Genomic DNA, 14,975 nt, shown 5'->3' with positions numbered 1-14,975 from the left:
AATTATTTAATGGAAGCATGCATGTATCAATTAGAAATGAATTTTAATTTTTGCTGCACAGATTTATAAACGGAACGTGCAAATTTAAGAACATGTACTTATGTACATGTATCACTTGAAATTCGTTTATTTATTAATTCAATTTTTTAGGAATGTACACATATCATATATGTGCGTGTAAGCTTGAAAGCTGGAGAGTAAAGAGTCGTTCCTTTTTAAATTCTATTTGTTATATTAAGATGCAAAATCAACTAAAAGACATTTAAAAAAAATTCCAACTTTATGAAATATGATGGTATACAAACACGTATTGTTTTTGAATGTGTGTGGGCAGCTGCATCAAAATCATCTTGACAGGCAAATCCATGATATTTCCATTTATCATATAAAGTTAAGAAAAAAAAGGGGGGAGCAGCCCCCTTCACCCCAACCCCCGATGCTACGTGCCTGTGATGTAAACACATGGTGTGATCTAGGGTATTCGCATGATCTCAACGGACTCGTCAACTAATCGGTGCGCAAAAACTATGAATGAGACATTATGGCGCGAACTCCTGCAATTTCCGTTCACGCAACGAATGAACTCATCCATTGGCAGAGATCCATGGGGAGGGGGTCAGATGAATTTTTTGACATTTGTCTTGTAACAGCTACATACATGTACATGCATATTATACTTTGGATCGGATGTTTTGGAAGAAATCTATCGAATTAAGAAACACACTTGATTACTAATTATTAAATGTAATAATGTACATTTACGGTAATAAGACGCGAGTTATGATCCCTTTTCAAGATGAATGAAATCGCAAAACTGAACGAAAATCGGGTCACACCCCGCTTCGGCGATTTAGTTCCTCCAGTAAACATTCCAGCTGTATAAATATATATATTTTTTTAATCCAAACTGATGACTCTCTTGTAATAATGATAATCCAACACCAGTTATTACTTACATTGTATCGTAATAGACAATATGTTACAACCTGTAGCGATGACCCCCCTCCCCCCTTTTCACCGTTCAAATATAGTGGAATGCTGGTCTATTTTTAAATCAGGATTACACACGTGCACTGCATGGTGAACGTCCCTTTTACTTGAAAACTCTTGCTTGCTGTTGTTAATACATGCCATATAACATTTTCATCAATTGTGAATGTAAATGCCAACATCTTAAACATGCATCGGTTAATCTTTTTTGTGAACTATCATGATATTACTTGTCCCATTGTCTGCACTGTTTCGGAGAATGCAACATATGCCTGACGTCATGACGTCAGGCAATCATATATAGTTCTTTGTGATTTAATTTGTCTAATGTAAGTCCCCATAACCGCACACGTAAGTCAACAGGTTGAGAAGGGCGGATTCACAACAGCGAAGACTGATGAAACTCGATAAATTACCTGACTATAGGTATATTTCTCTGACTCCAAGCATTACCTTTATTTGGAATTAAAAGTTGCCAGCCAATCTTTTTTAAAAATCTAATTTAGCTAGTTATTATAATTATATTTTTCATCGAATTTAACTAGATATCGATAGAAACCGAGACCACTTCACAGAACCCCGCTTTAACAAGACATTTAACAAGACATTTTTGAGGATTTTGGATGTTGCTTTTCACTTATCCTCTGAATTATTGCATTCTTTATTCAACCAACAATCTATGGGTGAAACATAATTTACAGAGTATATAAAAGAAAAAGAAGAGAGAGAAAATTTTGGTCTGCGCTGACCTTGACCTCTGGTAGAGTACTGTATACAGGTATATTTTCGACACGTGTAATTTTCGCTTTGCAAACAGTTTTACCCCGTCTTGAATTCGCCCAGACACAATTGTGTTTAAAGAGAGATCATTTGAAACATTGTAATTCGCACAGTCTTAAATTCGCCTGTTGAAAACCAAGGGAAAATAATACGGAGGCGAATATTTCCCTGTATACAGTAACTTATTTCAAGATCACTGAAAATCCCTAAGCTAAAGACAGTCTTGTGGTAAAGTCCGAGAAAAATTGGTTCAAGGAGAAAGAAGTTCAGGTCAAAAACCCAATTTCAATGAGATAATCTATGAACTTCATCTTTTTAAAGTTAAAAGAAAAACTTTCACCGATTTTTCTCCAGACCAGTCACCTATTTAGCAAATTGGGGGTGCCGGTAGAGGGCATGCAATACATTTGGAATGCTTCTTATATTATTGGGAAAGCTTTTATCACTGATAAAGGTCTCTTACTGAGGTATAAAATTTTACAGTGAATGACCAATTCGATTTAACACAGCATCATTGGTTATCTAAAGTTCGCAGATTCTTAAGGAGGAAACTGAAGCCAGTGGACTCAGAACAATACTTTATTCCACAATAAAACTCCAGCTTATACAGTGTGTCCATGGATGTTCATGTGCCTCCACTCTTCTCTATTTCAATCTCAGAGTACATTATACCACAAAATCCATAGGATCAAGTATCTCAATGAAATAAAATGTTTACATTCCTCTTACTAATACAAATGTAAACTATCCCAAATGTGTGTCCATAGTTACTATTAAGCTCTTGTAAACAATATGTAGATGCATCAAGGTAGAAATAATCACGTAATAATCATGTATTCAGTATTTCCTTTCGATATGAATCCAAATCCATTATACATTTAACAAAAAATCTTGAATCCACAGTACCAGGTAATTTAAAATCAAATTAAAAAAAACCCATAAAAATTTGTATGTACAATAGAAGTAATTAACTGAAAAGGCTTCTATTACATGTAATTCAAATATTTAACTTTGCATTCCAGAATTTTGTTTCCTATGGCTATTTCTTCTCTCTCATAACATCAATACATATTTATAATAATTTTATAATCTTTCTGTCATTTAATTATGACACATCTTTAATAATTTCAACAATGGTTTTCCTTTGTTTTGTTATACAAGAGGAAATGCTTACATCTTGTTTTTGTGAGAAAAAAATTATTGCCCCCTAAAAAATTAAATTATTACTGTGGAATCATTAGATTTTGTGGTGGCTCAATTTTCGTTGAATTCGTAGGTACCTCTCATCCACGAATTAACATCCCCCACGAATTAATAAATTAGAGCTATAAAGTCGTATTCCTCTTGCATGTATACGAAAATACACGAAATTATGTCCCCATGAACCTGAAAAATTTAAGCAATCCACGAAAATTGGCCCCAACGAATTTTAATGATTCCACAGAACCTAATAACATTTGGTTAAAACAGAAGATGCAAAACAAAAGGTCAAAGACTTCCAAAAATATATCAGCAGTTATTAATTTGCACTATTTTAATATCTTTGATATTTTGAAGTAAAAAAAAAAAAAGAACACACTGATGAATAGAAACTGAACAGAATACTAAATCATTGGTAAAATCATAAATTTACAGACCTGATTTCATTTTTAAAGTGTTTTTAAAAAAAAATTAAATTAAAAGATTTGTAGACAGAAAACATGAAGTATATAAACTATTTGTACAACACAATGAACACATGCCCAGATTGCGTTACGATAGAGTGCATGCACCAAGTTTCATTTTTAACCATGAGAAATGTACCGGTACATGTATATACATGTACAGTGTGTATGATAAAAAAAAATAAATATTAATAGACATTCGACTCTGTGAAGAAGCTAGCATCAAGTGTAAGCTACATGTATATTGAATAGTTATCTCCCTCTACACATGTTTTTTCATCTAAGTTAGATGGAATGCATATTAAAACATGGCATTCATTGCAACCAATTTATCCAACAAATAACAAAATAAAGTAAATAAAACTTTACTTTAAGTTTACTCCTATCATGTGACTAGAAAAAGATGAGGTGAAGAAAAATTATAACTTGTAAGTGTTAAAGAACACGTTTGCACAATCAGTTTTATTACACAAAGATAACTTTTGTTTTACCCTTTTTAAAAAAACATGCCATGAATAATAAGAAAACACATAAAAATGCAGGTCAGTGTTTAGCATCATACTAAAAAATAAAATCTTGGGTAAATCTGAGCCCGATAAAGCTTATATGTACACATACATTATAATGCTGGTAATATCTATTTTAAAGAGAATGCTTGGCATTGCTGATTAAATTCTGGCCACAATAACCCCACTATTTAGACTATGCCATTATCATCTTAAAGCTTCAAGCTTTCATTTGTAAAGTTTCAAATAGCTACACAAATCATTTCACATTAAAGGTTACCTTAAATACATGTACATAAATGTATATAAGAATAACGTTTTATTAACAACCTTATTAGTGCACAATCATTGGTTAAATTCAATCACCATGGAAATGCATGTATGGAAGTTTTGATTTTCCTTAAGAAAGAAATAAGTCTAAAATAAAACATATAGTAATTAAAAAAAAAAGGGCAAAATTAAAAATCAGTGTATTGAAAATGATTGAAATAAAACTTTAAAAAAAATGACAACTTGATGTTAATTTGACAAAATGAAAGTAATAGAAATTGAGATATTTTGAAGGTGGCCCTTAGTCTGTTTCATAACATCACAGATTATATCTGTCCCACAGAAAACAGTTAGCACTTGAACCGGACGGATAAACTCCACTTCAAGCTGTAAGATGCATAAGGTCCAAAATGGAATGGTGTTAATTAACTAGAGATGCCTAGAAGATAAAATACAATACATTGCACTGTAATTATTTATTTCACAGCACCTAATGATATATGAAAATATACAAAATTATGAACATATATTAGTACTTCTGTTGACATGTGACTGAATAAAAAAAAAGAAGCAAAAACAGATTTTTCCATAGATGCGTGGGATAAAATTAGAAGCCTCTTTTACATTAGAAGGTTCTCAGGTCAACTCAAAAAACTTTTTAATACAAGTACATGTATTACAAATCAGTTATTTTTATATGTCATTTAAATGTAAATTTTTTCTTTACCTCAACAAGCTATAGGGGGCATTTCAAAGGGAAAATCTTGGATTTTTTTTCGTACTGTTGAATGAACATTGTTTGAACCCCAAGATATTCGTGAATATAAAATAATTAAGGTACCTCACTACACCCAGACTTATACTTTTAAGACACTACGTCACAAGATGCCGATTTAAATATTTTGTTAAACTGTTTTTATCATTCAATTCGGTTGTATATTGTCATAGCTCAGTGGCTAAACTATCTGGCTTCTGAACCGCAGTTCATAAGTTCGAATCCGCCTGGAGCTTTTGTTTAAGTTTACTCTATTAAATTTTCGAAAATGTAATTTTTCATGCAAACTGCACATTTTGTGCCTATCTGACTTCAATACTTCTTATCCATTATGATATCTATCATAATCAAGAAATTTACTGCTGTCAGATTTGAGAAAAATATTTCAAGGTGTAGTGAGCCATCTTAAGCACAATGTGACATGAGGATGTCTTGGGACAAAGAACAGATAATCATCATAGTACACATAAAACATTAAATGCTCATAATATAAATAGGCAAATTGTGTATCAAAGACAGATTAAGGTTTATACCTAATTTACCTATTAATATTTCTTTGGCGATGCAGCTTCCATTAAATTTTCCAAAGACTGGTTCAGACTGGATAAATCTGCCCTACTATTTGAAGAATCCAGTTGCAGCAAATCTTGTTCCTAAAGTATACCAATCAAATGTAAATCAAATGACATATTCACTAAAAAATATATTTTTCTCCAAACTGCACAACAAAATTTGAACTTGAAATGTTTACTTCAAGTTAAAAATGTAAAAAAAAACCCAAAAACCAAAAAACATGTTTGCGATCTTCCCTATCTGATAAAAGGACAAAGTAAATGAGTACCGTTATAAAATTTAAATTTTGTTCAATGCAAATTAAAATTCAGAAACTCGCATGTGCCAAAAAATATTGGATCAGTTTATAAATCGGAACACTCTGAATCTCTCATATACTTTCATACAGATGATAATTATCAAATGATTTGAACAGATCATATAAATTACAATTTAGAGAAAGAAAGTTATAGTTTAAATTAATAACATTTATATGATGTTCTTCTTATTCATTAATATATGTGAATTGCATATAGGTATAATGGAGATGATCGTTAAGTTGTGGGAATAATTTCATTTTAAATAATCTGCTTAATATTAAAACAGCTGTAGCAATGTTGGAGAAAACTGATGAAATTTATCACTGAAGACTATACTGTAACTTTACTTTTGACCAACAATTTGCAAGAAGCCTGGCTTACAAATTATTGTCACATTTTTTCCTTTTAGAATTAACCCGATACAAATATTACAAACAAAACAAAAGCCTTCAAGCAGCTTCAGCTTAATGGTTATTGGCATCTTACAAGAAACCAACAGCTATATCACAGAATGTAGTAAGGACCTGTAAAAAGTCAGTCAGCTGACTCAGCTTCATCTTGAGCATGGCGAGCTCCTCCATGATATGTGAGTAAGTTTCTACGTCGATGACCACCACGTCCCTCCCATCCATCTGCATCGTCCTCACTTCCTGTAACCTTGGAAACGTTGAGGCCAACTCCAGACTGGCCTCTGAATCAAATCTCCTGCAAAGGTAGGATTTACTACACAATTATTTATTAGAATATTTTTTTAAAAAATCTTCTCAACCTCAAATTCTCAAATTCTGAACCTTTGGAAATCAGTTTTTACTGATAGTGAATACTGGTATTTGCCATTTATAATTCAAATAAAATTTGTGAATATAAATTTAAAAAAAAAATATCCAAGGTGGAGTGCAAAACAAGCAATTCAATTTTTCAGTTTCAAATTAAAAAAGATGAAATACAGTGCATAAAGAACTCAAATCAGTGTAAAATCAAGCAGGCATGCACTCAGATTATGAAAATGTTTTGGAATGAAAAATAAATTAAACCAGTATATACATATTATTTGTTCAAATTTCAAACTTACTTTTAAGTTTAAACTTATTATAGAAAAACTAAACTACAAAATAATTGAAGTTATCAAAATTATAACTACAGCACTTGCTATCACAACCACTCAGTTAAAAAAGAAAACAAAACTTTAAAAAACTTATTAGGTATGCATGATTAAAAGGGTGATATGAATATGTGGAGAGAAAATAAAATTTTAACAATATTTTCAAAGCAAATCTATCACTATTTAGTATCCAAAAACAAGATAATCTCATAAACACACCAGCAAAACTTATAAAACCATGCACTGCCATAATTCTTTTTTTTTTTTAATAACAAACAAATAAAACAGAAAAATTGTTTCTGTTGCCAGATCCTATTAAATTGAATAGAATATTTCTTGCCATCGCTTAGATTATTTCCAAAAATTCCCTACATATAAAATCCTCTTTCCTGTTAACAAAATGACCTACAAGCTGGGAGGGATTTGGGGGGAGGGGGTCATAATGCATTCAACATTCCCAAGATGCATTGTACCAGAACCTCCGTTTACTTACACTTTCATGATTGACCGAGGCCTATACACACAGAAAATAGAGCAGATTCAGAATAAGCCAGTTTTAGTTTACTACATGTAAATTAATAAGCAAGACACAAAAATTAAAGTTCTTCCATAATAACATATTTTTTTTAAAGAAGTTGAAGACCATGACATATACAAGCACATGTATATATGTATGTCACAATCTATTCCAAGAGAACAATACAACATACTGTAAGAAGAGCCTTGATGTGCATATAAACGACTATTGATTATCACTTTGTCTCATTCAATGATTTAGACCCTCATCGATATTCCCTACGCAGATGTGATGTAAGGAGTGGCCCAAAGTGTCAAAATCCAATACATCATCATACTTAGTTATGCAGGGCCATGACAAATTGATGAGTTGATGAAGGGACTGGATATAAACTGGATATAAGCCAGTCTGCATTACATGTACATGTATATGTGTATGGCCTATTCTATGGTAGACCCCTTGGAAATACATTTGATCAGTGGATGGTTTTCTTGATAAATGTAAGGGAGGGGAACCTCTTTGACTAAAAACTATCTAAGAGCAGATCAAGACAAAGTATCAGTATACAACTTGAGCATAAACCCTCGACATACAGTGATGATATCAGTAAATTGATTTATACTATAGCTTATACAATTATACCAGTATGTAAAAAGGATGATAATGTATTCAACAATCTTAGATGAGAACTGTGCACTTATATCACTATAGACAGACATGTAAAAATAGCACAACCATGTACAACAAGTTGTCTGATAGAACAGAAGCTCACTTGACAGACAAAAAAAACCACAACAGAAATATAATACTGCCTGCTTCATAACACTAGGCAAAACTTCATAGTAATACACTTACTTAATAACTAAAAATATAAAAAGCCCTGTGTAGCTTACTTTAATTTTTGTTAGATCTATTTCAAAATGAAGATGAAAATATAAAAGAATGACCCTTTTTTCCGTTGAAATATCAATGAAATATTACAGATCATCAGGCACAGATTAATTTTAAGGAATAAATAAAAGGATAACAGATTACAAATGTATAGAATGCTGTACGTGTAGAGTATCTAGCATTTGAGTTTCTAGCATTCTGACAGGGTATACATGAGGCCCTGTCTACAGAGATGAGAGTTCACAATAAGTAAAGCTTGTAAAGCTGTCAGGATTCAGAATATATTATATACAATCACAATAGGCACTTAAACATGACATGTCTTAGATAAGTAATATTTATTTACGCCTTTATTTAATAAAATAAATTAATATAACAATAATGATTTACATTTTAAGGATGAATGTTAAAAAGTGTTTTTCTTTTAACAGAAATCAAACAGTAATTAAATATTATAAGAAAACAATAGAAATATATATTAAGCTGTGCAGGATAGACAACATCACAGAGAAAATCATGTCAGGCAATGACGAATGCAAAGTCTTCTCTTCATACCAACAAATGATATTTCCTTTCCGAGTATAATTTTGTACTGCGACTTTATGCTTAATTTTGTTAATATCAGTGTAACATTACAAAACCACTTCATAGCGGTGCAAATTCAATCCGTCACCATTTAATTTCTTGTTAAAAACATTTAATGATTCATTCCCTTTTGAATGTAATACAAATAATTTTAAATTGATTTACCCATAAATTTTGACCATACACATACACATTTTGTTAATCACGTATACATAACAATACCCCTTCCGAGTAACCCTACGACCCACACCACCTTCCAATCAGTGAAGACTTTGGATCCCTGCCTGGCTAGTTACCTGTCAGACTTACCTGAGCTCCTGTGAAGTTCGATTTGAGCTAATCAGCTCCAGATTCACGCCATCTGGACTGACTGCTTTTTTTGGCGAGCATGGTAGCGACTCAGGTGAGATCGGCACTGAGCTCGCCTCTGCTCCTTCGGTTTCTATTCCAGAAAAATCAAATTGAAATTGAAATGTATCAGAATTATGGTCAACAATGCTAGCTCTACTCAATCTGTTCCGCAAGAGAGAACCTGCACTGCTCATAAAATCTATTGAATCAAATGCAGCGAGAGGGGCTGTTATGTTAAAGTCATCACAAAAAAATTCTGAGGCTTCACTTCGACACCGGTCCAGGCTATTTATGAGAGTAGCAGTCCAGTCTAAACTGTCACTTGATTTACAGGACAGTCTGCTACATCTACCAGAGTGGACACCTGGTTTTTTGAGACTGGATTTGAGATAGATAATTTCAGAAAAACGATTGGGTCTACTCGTGGAAGGAGCAGGAAACTCACCGTGATTTTCATGATTCTCGTTTTTAAGGCTCGCGAGCGTTTCTTCCTCGTCACCGATTTGATATGGCTTGGTTTTATCACAGAGAGTTTGACTAGAGTGATGTGATTCCTGAGCATGTAGACTCTCTATGCCACTGTCTGATGCTGAAGCGACCTTACTAGTCACTTTAGAATCTGAGCTTACAACCTCATCTGAGGGCAATAAGTCACCAGTATTGCCACCATCACAGCTAGCACACTTCCCACTACACACAACCTTACTATTGCCATTATCTGCACTGCAGAGGCACTGTCCTTCTACATTTCCATTATATTCCAAGACAACTCTGTCATTTTCTGCCTCCTTTTCATCAAAGATGGATAATTTGTCCTCATCGTGGTTGGGAGACCTTACTGGACTGTATTCAATGGTCAAGTTAATTCCATTCTTGTTTTTCTTACTGTGAGGGGATTTCTTCTTTGCGACATCTACATCATGACCTGATTTCGAATAACATGCCCCCATTGACCCAGTGTCATGTGGTCATCTGTGATTGCATTGAACTGAAATATATAAAAATTGATCATCAGCCTGTGAATTGGTTAGAGCACACAACAGCCAGTCTTATGTATTTCAACTCTGAGGCAGAATCAATAGACGTTGGTTTCACAATGAAGATTTTCAAATCAATACATGTTGTATAATGCCACCACATACATGTAATAATTACATATGGATTTTCGAAGAAAAAAAAAAACCCAAACCAAAACCCCAAAAATGTAAGACATGAAAATGACTCAAATACTGCAAATCTGAACAGTAAAATTTACAAAATAATCAGGGTAAACCCTACAAAGGGTGTTTTAGAGTAATAATACTTCTGAACACTTGTTTACAACATACCGTGACAAAACCAGACATTCCTATAGTGCGTGTACCTACGAGAAATTTCAACCATACATTTGTTCCTGGGAATATCTCCTGTACTTGATACCAGTTGTAAATAACCTACCAGTGCATCTAATACACAGGGTTGGAAGTCAGACTGTGTATTCAAATACCGACATTGAATATAGAATATCATACAATTCATTTATTGATTTTAATAGTTAGGGCATACAGAATATGCACAGTAAATTACAAAATCCATAAAATATCACTTTACCTTACAGCAAAAAACCTTTAATTTCTCTATTACAAGATGGGAAAAGGCAGCCCTAGTCGCTTCTTATTTTCACATCAAAAGCTTTGTTTGTGTTGCAAGATAAGGTCCTTTCCAGGTCTGTGAGAAAGAAAAAGAGCATTATTAGTCAGAGATTGGTAGAGATAACCTCTCCATACAGCTGCTGAAGGGGGTCACTGCTGTAGTACAAAACATCTGCCATCAACGGGCTTCCTTGGATCAGGAAGGGTTAAATACTTCCTATAGCCAATTCGGTTGAGGCTGCTGTGATGTTACCGCATTTTACATGACTGCAAATTAAGAAGGAAGAACTCTGCCTGAGCAATAAAGCTGAGAAGTTTCCCTGTGCAGTTATTGTCCACAGCGTGGATCAAGGAATGATTGAGGAGGATTTAACAGTATGAATTTCCTGGTTACAAAGATTAAAAGTTTCCTTCTTTACACTTTCAAAAGCTTTTTTTTCATATTTGCATTTTGCAAACAAATGTCAAAATTTCCAATTTTTTATTTACATAGGAATAATTAATACTTGTATGCATTGTGGAAATGCTTTTGTTTGAATTTTATAATAAATCCACTATCTATAGTGTTATCTGATTACATAAGACGGCACCTAAATCTCCGGAAATATTTAGAAAAGAACATGCATCCAAAAATTGTTCACTATAAATATATACATTTTCAATGCATGCATGAGGATGAATCATGAAGAGAGTTTCATAAAAGATTTCAGTTTTTATTTATCATACCGCTTGATGACAAAAAGCACTGAATTTAACACTGCAAGTAGGAGCAAACAGAAATAGAAACAAGTTAGTAATCTTGTAATCTCTAAATTATGAATCATCACACCAGGTAGTGAGGTAGCTGACATGATATCCACTTTTATCAGTCTGCCATTTTTGTATAGAACTATAGATCAATTAAAATTGTACCTTATGATGTGTATAGCAGAAATCTGGCTTTAAAAAATAAAAAAAAATATTTTTAAATTCAATGTGAGGATAAACTTGGAAAATTTAGAATTAAAATTTTCTTTCCTTAAAAAAGAAATTGAACATTTCACAAAATATATTTTAGAATATATATTTATCAACTGGTATTGGTCATACAATGCACTACTGGCAATGTCACAAATATTTGATAGCTGCAGTGCATGTATATATATTGATTATACATATACATGAATCACTTCAAGCATAGATGGATTATTGTATCAAATTCCTACCTTAATGCATCAACAGTGAACTGACAAAATTTTGATTAATTCCATATGTATATCGGTATATACAGAACATGTAATTTCCAAGCTATGAGCCACACATAAAGAAACTGAGACTGATGAGTTTTACAGTCTAGTGTTAAATATAGAATTTGAAAATGATGTGTCATGTGTCATGAAATGTGTGCTCTACATAAACATATCATTTCTAAAGGAGTCTACTGACACTAACTACATCAGCAAGCCTACTTTAATATGAATCTATTTCTACATAATGTACATGTCTTTGAAATGAATGCATTAGAATTTACATGCAATTGTGGTAGTCAGCTCTTAAGGTAAAACTTGTAAGTTACTGATTTTCAAAGGGGAAGGAAAGTCAATTAAAATCTACATTTGAACTAATAAAGTGGTTTAAATTAAATGATTACATTTAGTCATACTTTGTTGAAGAAAAACAACATAATTCAGCTTTAAAACACGTTTGAAGTTAAAAAATTGAATTCTTCAGACTATTTAACTGATTACATTTAGTCATACTTTGTTGAAGAAAAACAACATAATTCAGCTTTAAAACACGTTTGAAGTTAAAAAATTGAATTCCCTGCCAATTTGTGATTAACTGAAGGCTGACATAACGTAGGCATATTTTGTATTACATTTAAAAATTTCAGTTACTTTGACCTCACACCATCTATTATGAATCACACATACAGTATACATATTGCTCTGGATTAAACACTGATTTATACCTCTAAGTTTTTGCAATCTTGCAACAAATAACTTTAAAAATCTTTATTCAAAAATTTGGTTTCAATATTCAATGTTGAAAAATGACACCCGGGTAAATGTTCGAACCAAGTCATAATTCTTTACGTCTACAACTTCAAAAGTTAAGTGTAATCGGGATGTTTTAAAATACACTCACCGTTTTCTATATTCCAAATTATTATGTCGCAATAACAAAAGTAGATATATTCTATCATCTTTGACATTTGTTGACAATATTCCCATAATTCCACTTTTAGATTATGCAAATACAGTAAAACACGGTTATAGCAAACACGCTTATAATAAATTGATGCTTACAGCAAAGTGATTTTTATTCCCCATGACTATATTATATGTTGTGAACTTGACGAATATAATGAAGCAAAATCGCCTGTCCCTGGCACTTCATTATAACCGTGTTTTACTGTAATGCATTCTTCAAGTCGCCGAACATGCTGTGTGTCATAAGAGCAGAACAGTTTCATATGGATACTGTTCCATATTTGCCACAACTTGTTAGTATAGATTGAATGTTATGAATAGCTGTACTGGTGTTGATAATGTTGATGAAACAAACCAGAATAAATTTCAATGGTACATGTAGCTCTCATGGCTGCAGGAAATTTAAATTAAATTTAAATACGCAATCGATATGTCTTTTTTTAATCATTGGGTTTTTATCCAAAAGATTGATTTACAATCACAGCAGATGTAAATTGATTTATTGTACTACATATGCACCCCTCTCCTTTAAAAGAGAAAAATAATTGTCTCTGTAAGTATTTGTTTCAAATGTACTTTGAAAATATGATTGAACGGGGTATCAAACTCGGGACCCCAGCCGTTTCAGTAAAGAGATCTACCACTGAGCTACTCAGGCCAAATTATTACAGTCTTCATAACCATAAATACAAAATATATAATTTAGGCAACTTTAAATTAAAAAGTTACATCTCATTAACAGTTGAAGATGATAAGATTTTTATAAAGCAGGTTCGCATGTCCTTATTATTATTTTTTTTACACGTGTTTGTATGGAGTAGAAAAACACCAGAGTTCAGATTGGATCTGATAGTGATAATAAAAATTAGAAAACTGATTGCGTATACAAATATAAAGTAGTTTACTGAATTACAAATATGCACAGACTACTTCATGCAAATATTATTTAAAATTCCAGAATGAGATACAATGTAGCAAATAAAAAAACCGACAAGGTTGTCGACTTGTCGTTCACTAAAAGTTAAGATAAAACTGTATCATTTTATTTTTATTAATGTAAACGTCTGTCTCTTACAAAGAAAAAATAAAATGGTTTACACTACGTACGTAAATATTTCATTTGATAAAAGAAAAATTCACCTTACCTGACACTGACAGGAAGTTTACGAAAATCACAGACGGCGCAATTTCGCTAATGTTAAGTCGTACAGTGGATTGCTTAATGCAACATTAACTTGTACTAAAAAGTGTCATTCGCAAAGTACTATGAATTAACTATGTGAAATATGTTCATTCGTCAACGAACCAGTGATGAAACTAAATAATTTTAGATATTGAAATATATGTAAAATATATTTTTATATAAATTATGTGCCAGCTCATGTAACGTTAAACATGTTAAAATAATTAATTATTAGATTTGTTACTGACTGACTGCAGAAATATATCGCATGGGCTTATGATGGAAGTCTGGCCTCAGTCCGTGCTGTTTTAGTAAACATCGAAACTATAGAATAAGACAACTATATTTAAACGGCGAGACAATAAGCATAGAAAAGCTCCACTCATTTATTGAATGAGTTAATTTGCGGCGCCCATGAGTAGAAGAAAATTTTTCTGCCCTTAGTACCCCTGATGCAACTTCTATTTTTCACTGATTTTCTTATATATACCGGTATATACGTGTAACAATTAAGCTTCGCTGCGCTTCTTATCAGTTATTGTAGATAACTGATCAAGCATTGTCTCCTTTTTAAGAAATAAAGGAGAAAAAATGTATACTCATTAAAAGTAAATATATGATTATCAAACAATATGTGCAATAAAAAATTCTATATCATCAATTGTT

General features: G+C 32.3%; 1 protein-coding gene across 5 annotated transcripts; it reads right to left on the bottom strand.

Annotated features, from left to right (window-relative positions):
- Nucleotides 1-4,392: 4,392 nt before the first annotated feature.
- Nucleotides 4,393-14,353, bottom strand: LOC105345447 (uncharacterized). 5 transcript variants are annotated; one of them, XM_011453577.4, is made up of 8 exons: nucleotides 14,272-14,353; nucleotides 10,894-11,010; nucleotides 9,749-10,291; nucleotides 9,262-9,394; nucleotides 7,453-7,473; nucleotides 6,382-6,562; nucleotides 5,528-5,638; nucleotides 4,393-4,649 (listed from the first exon to the last, which is right to left on the bottom strand). In XM_011453577.4, exons 3-7 carry the CDS (start codon nucleotides 10,251-10,253, stop codon nucleotides 5,531-5,533), a joined length of 948 nt encoding a protein of 315 aa, XP_011451879.3. In that variant the 5' UTR covers nucleotides 10,254-10,291; nucleotides 10,894-11,010; nucleotides 14,272-14,353; the 3' UTR covers nucleotides 4,393-4,649; nucleotides 5,528-5,530. The 5 variants fall into 5 exon arrangements, with proteins under 5 accessions (XP_011451879.3, XP_065921698.1, XP_065921697.1 ...); XM_066065626.1 differs by having other exon boundaries at nucleotides 5,519-5,638; nucleotides 9,262-10,291; XM_066065625.1 differs by having other exon boundaries at nucleotides 9,262-10,291.
- Nucleotides 14,354-14,975: the final 622 nt, after the last annotated feature.

This window comes from Magallana gigas, chromosome 7, assembly GCF_963853765.1.
Source record: "Magallana gigas chromosome 7, xbMagGiga1.1, whole genome shotgun sequence".
Lineage (NCBI taxonomy): Eukaryota > Metazoa > Mollusca > Bivalvia > Ostreida > Ostreidae > Magallana > Magallana gigas.
This window is presented reverse-complemented; position numbering and strand designations above follow the sequence as displayed.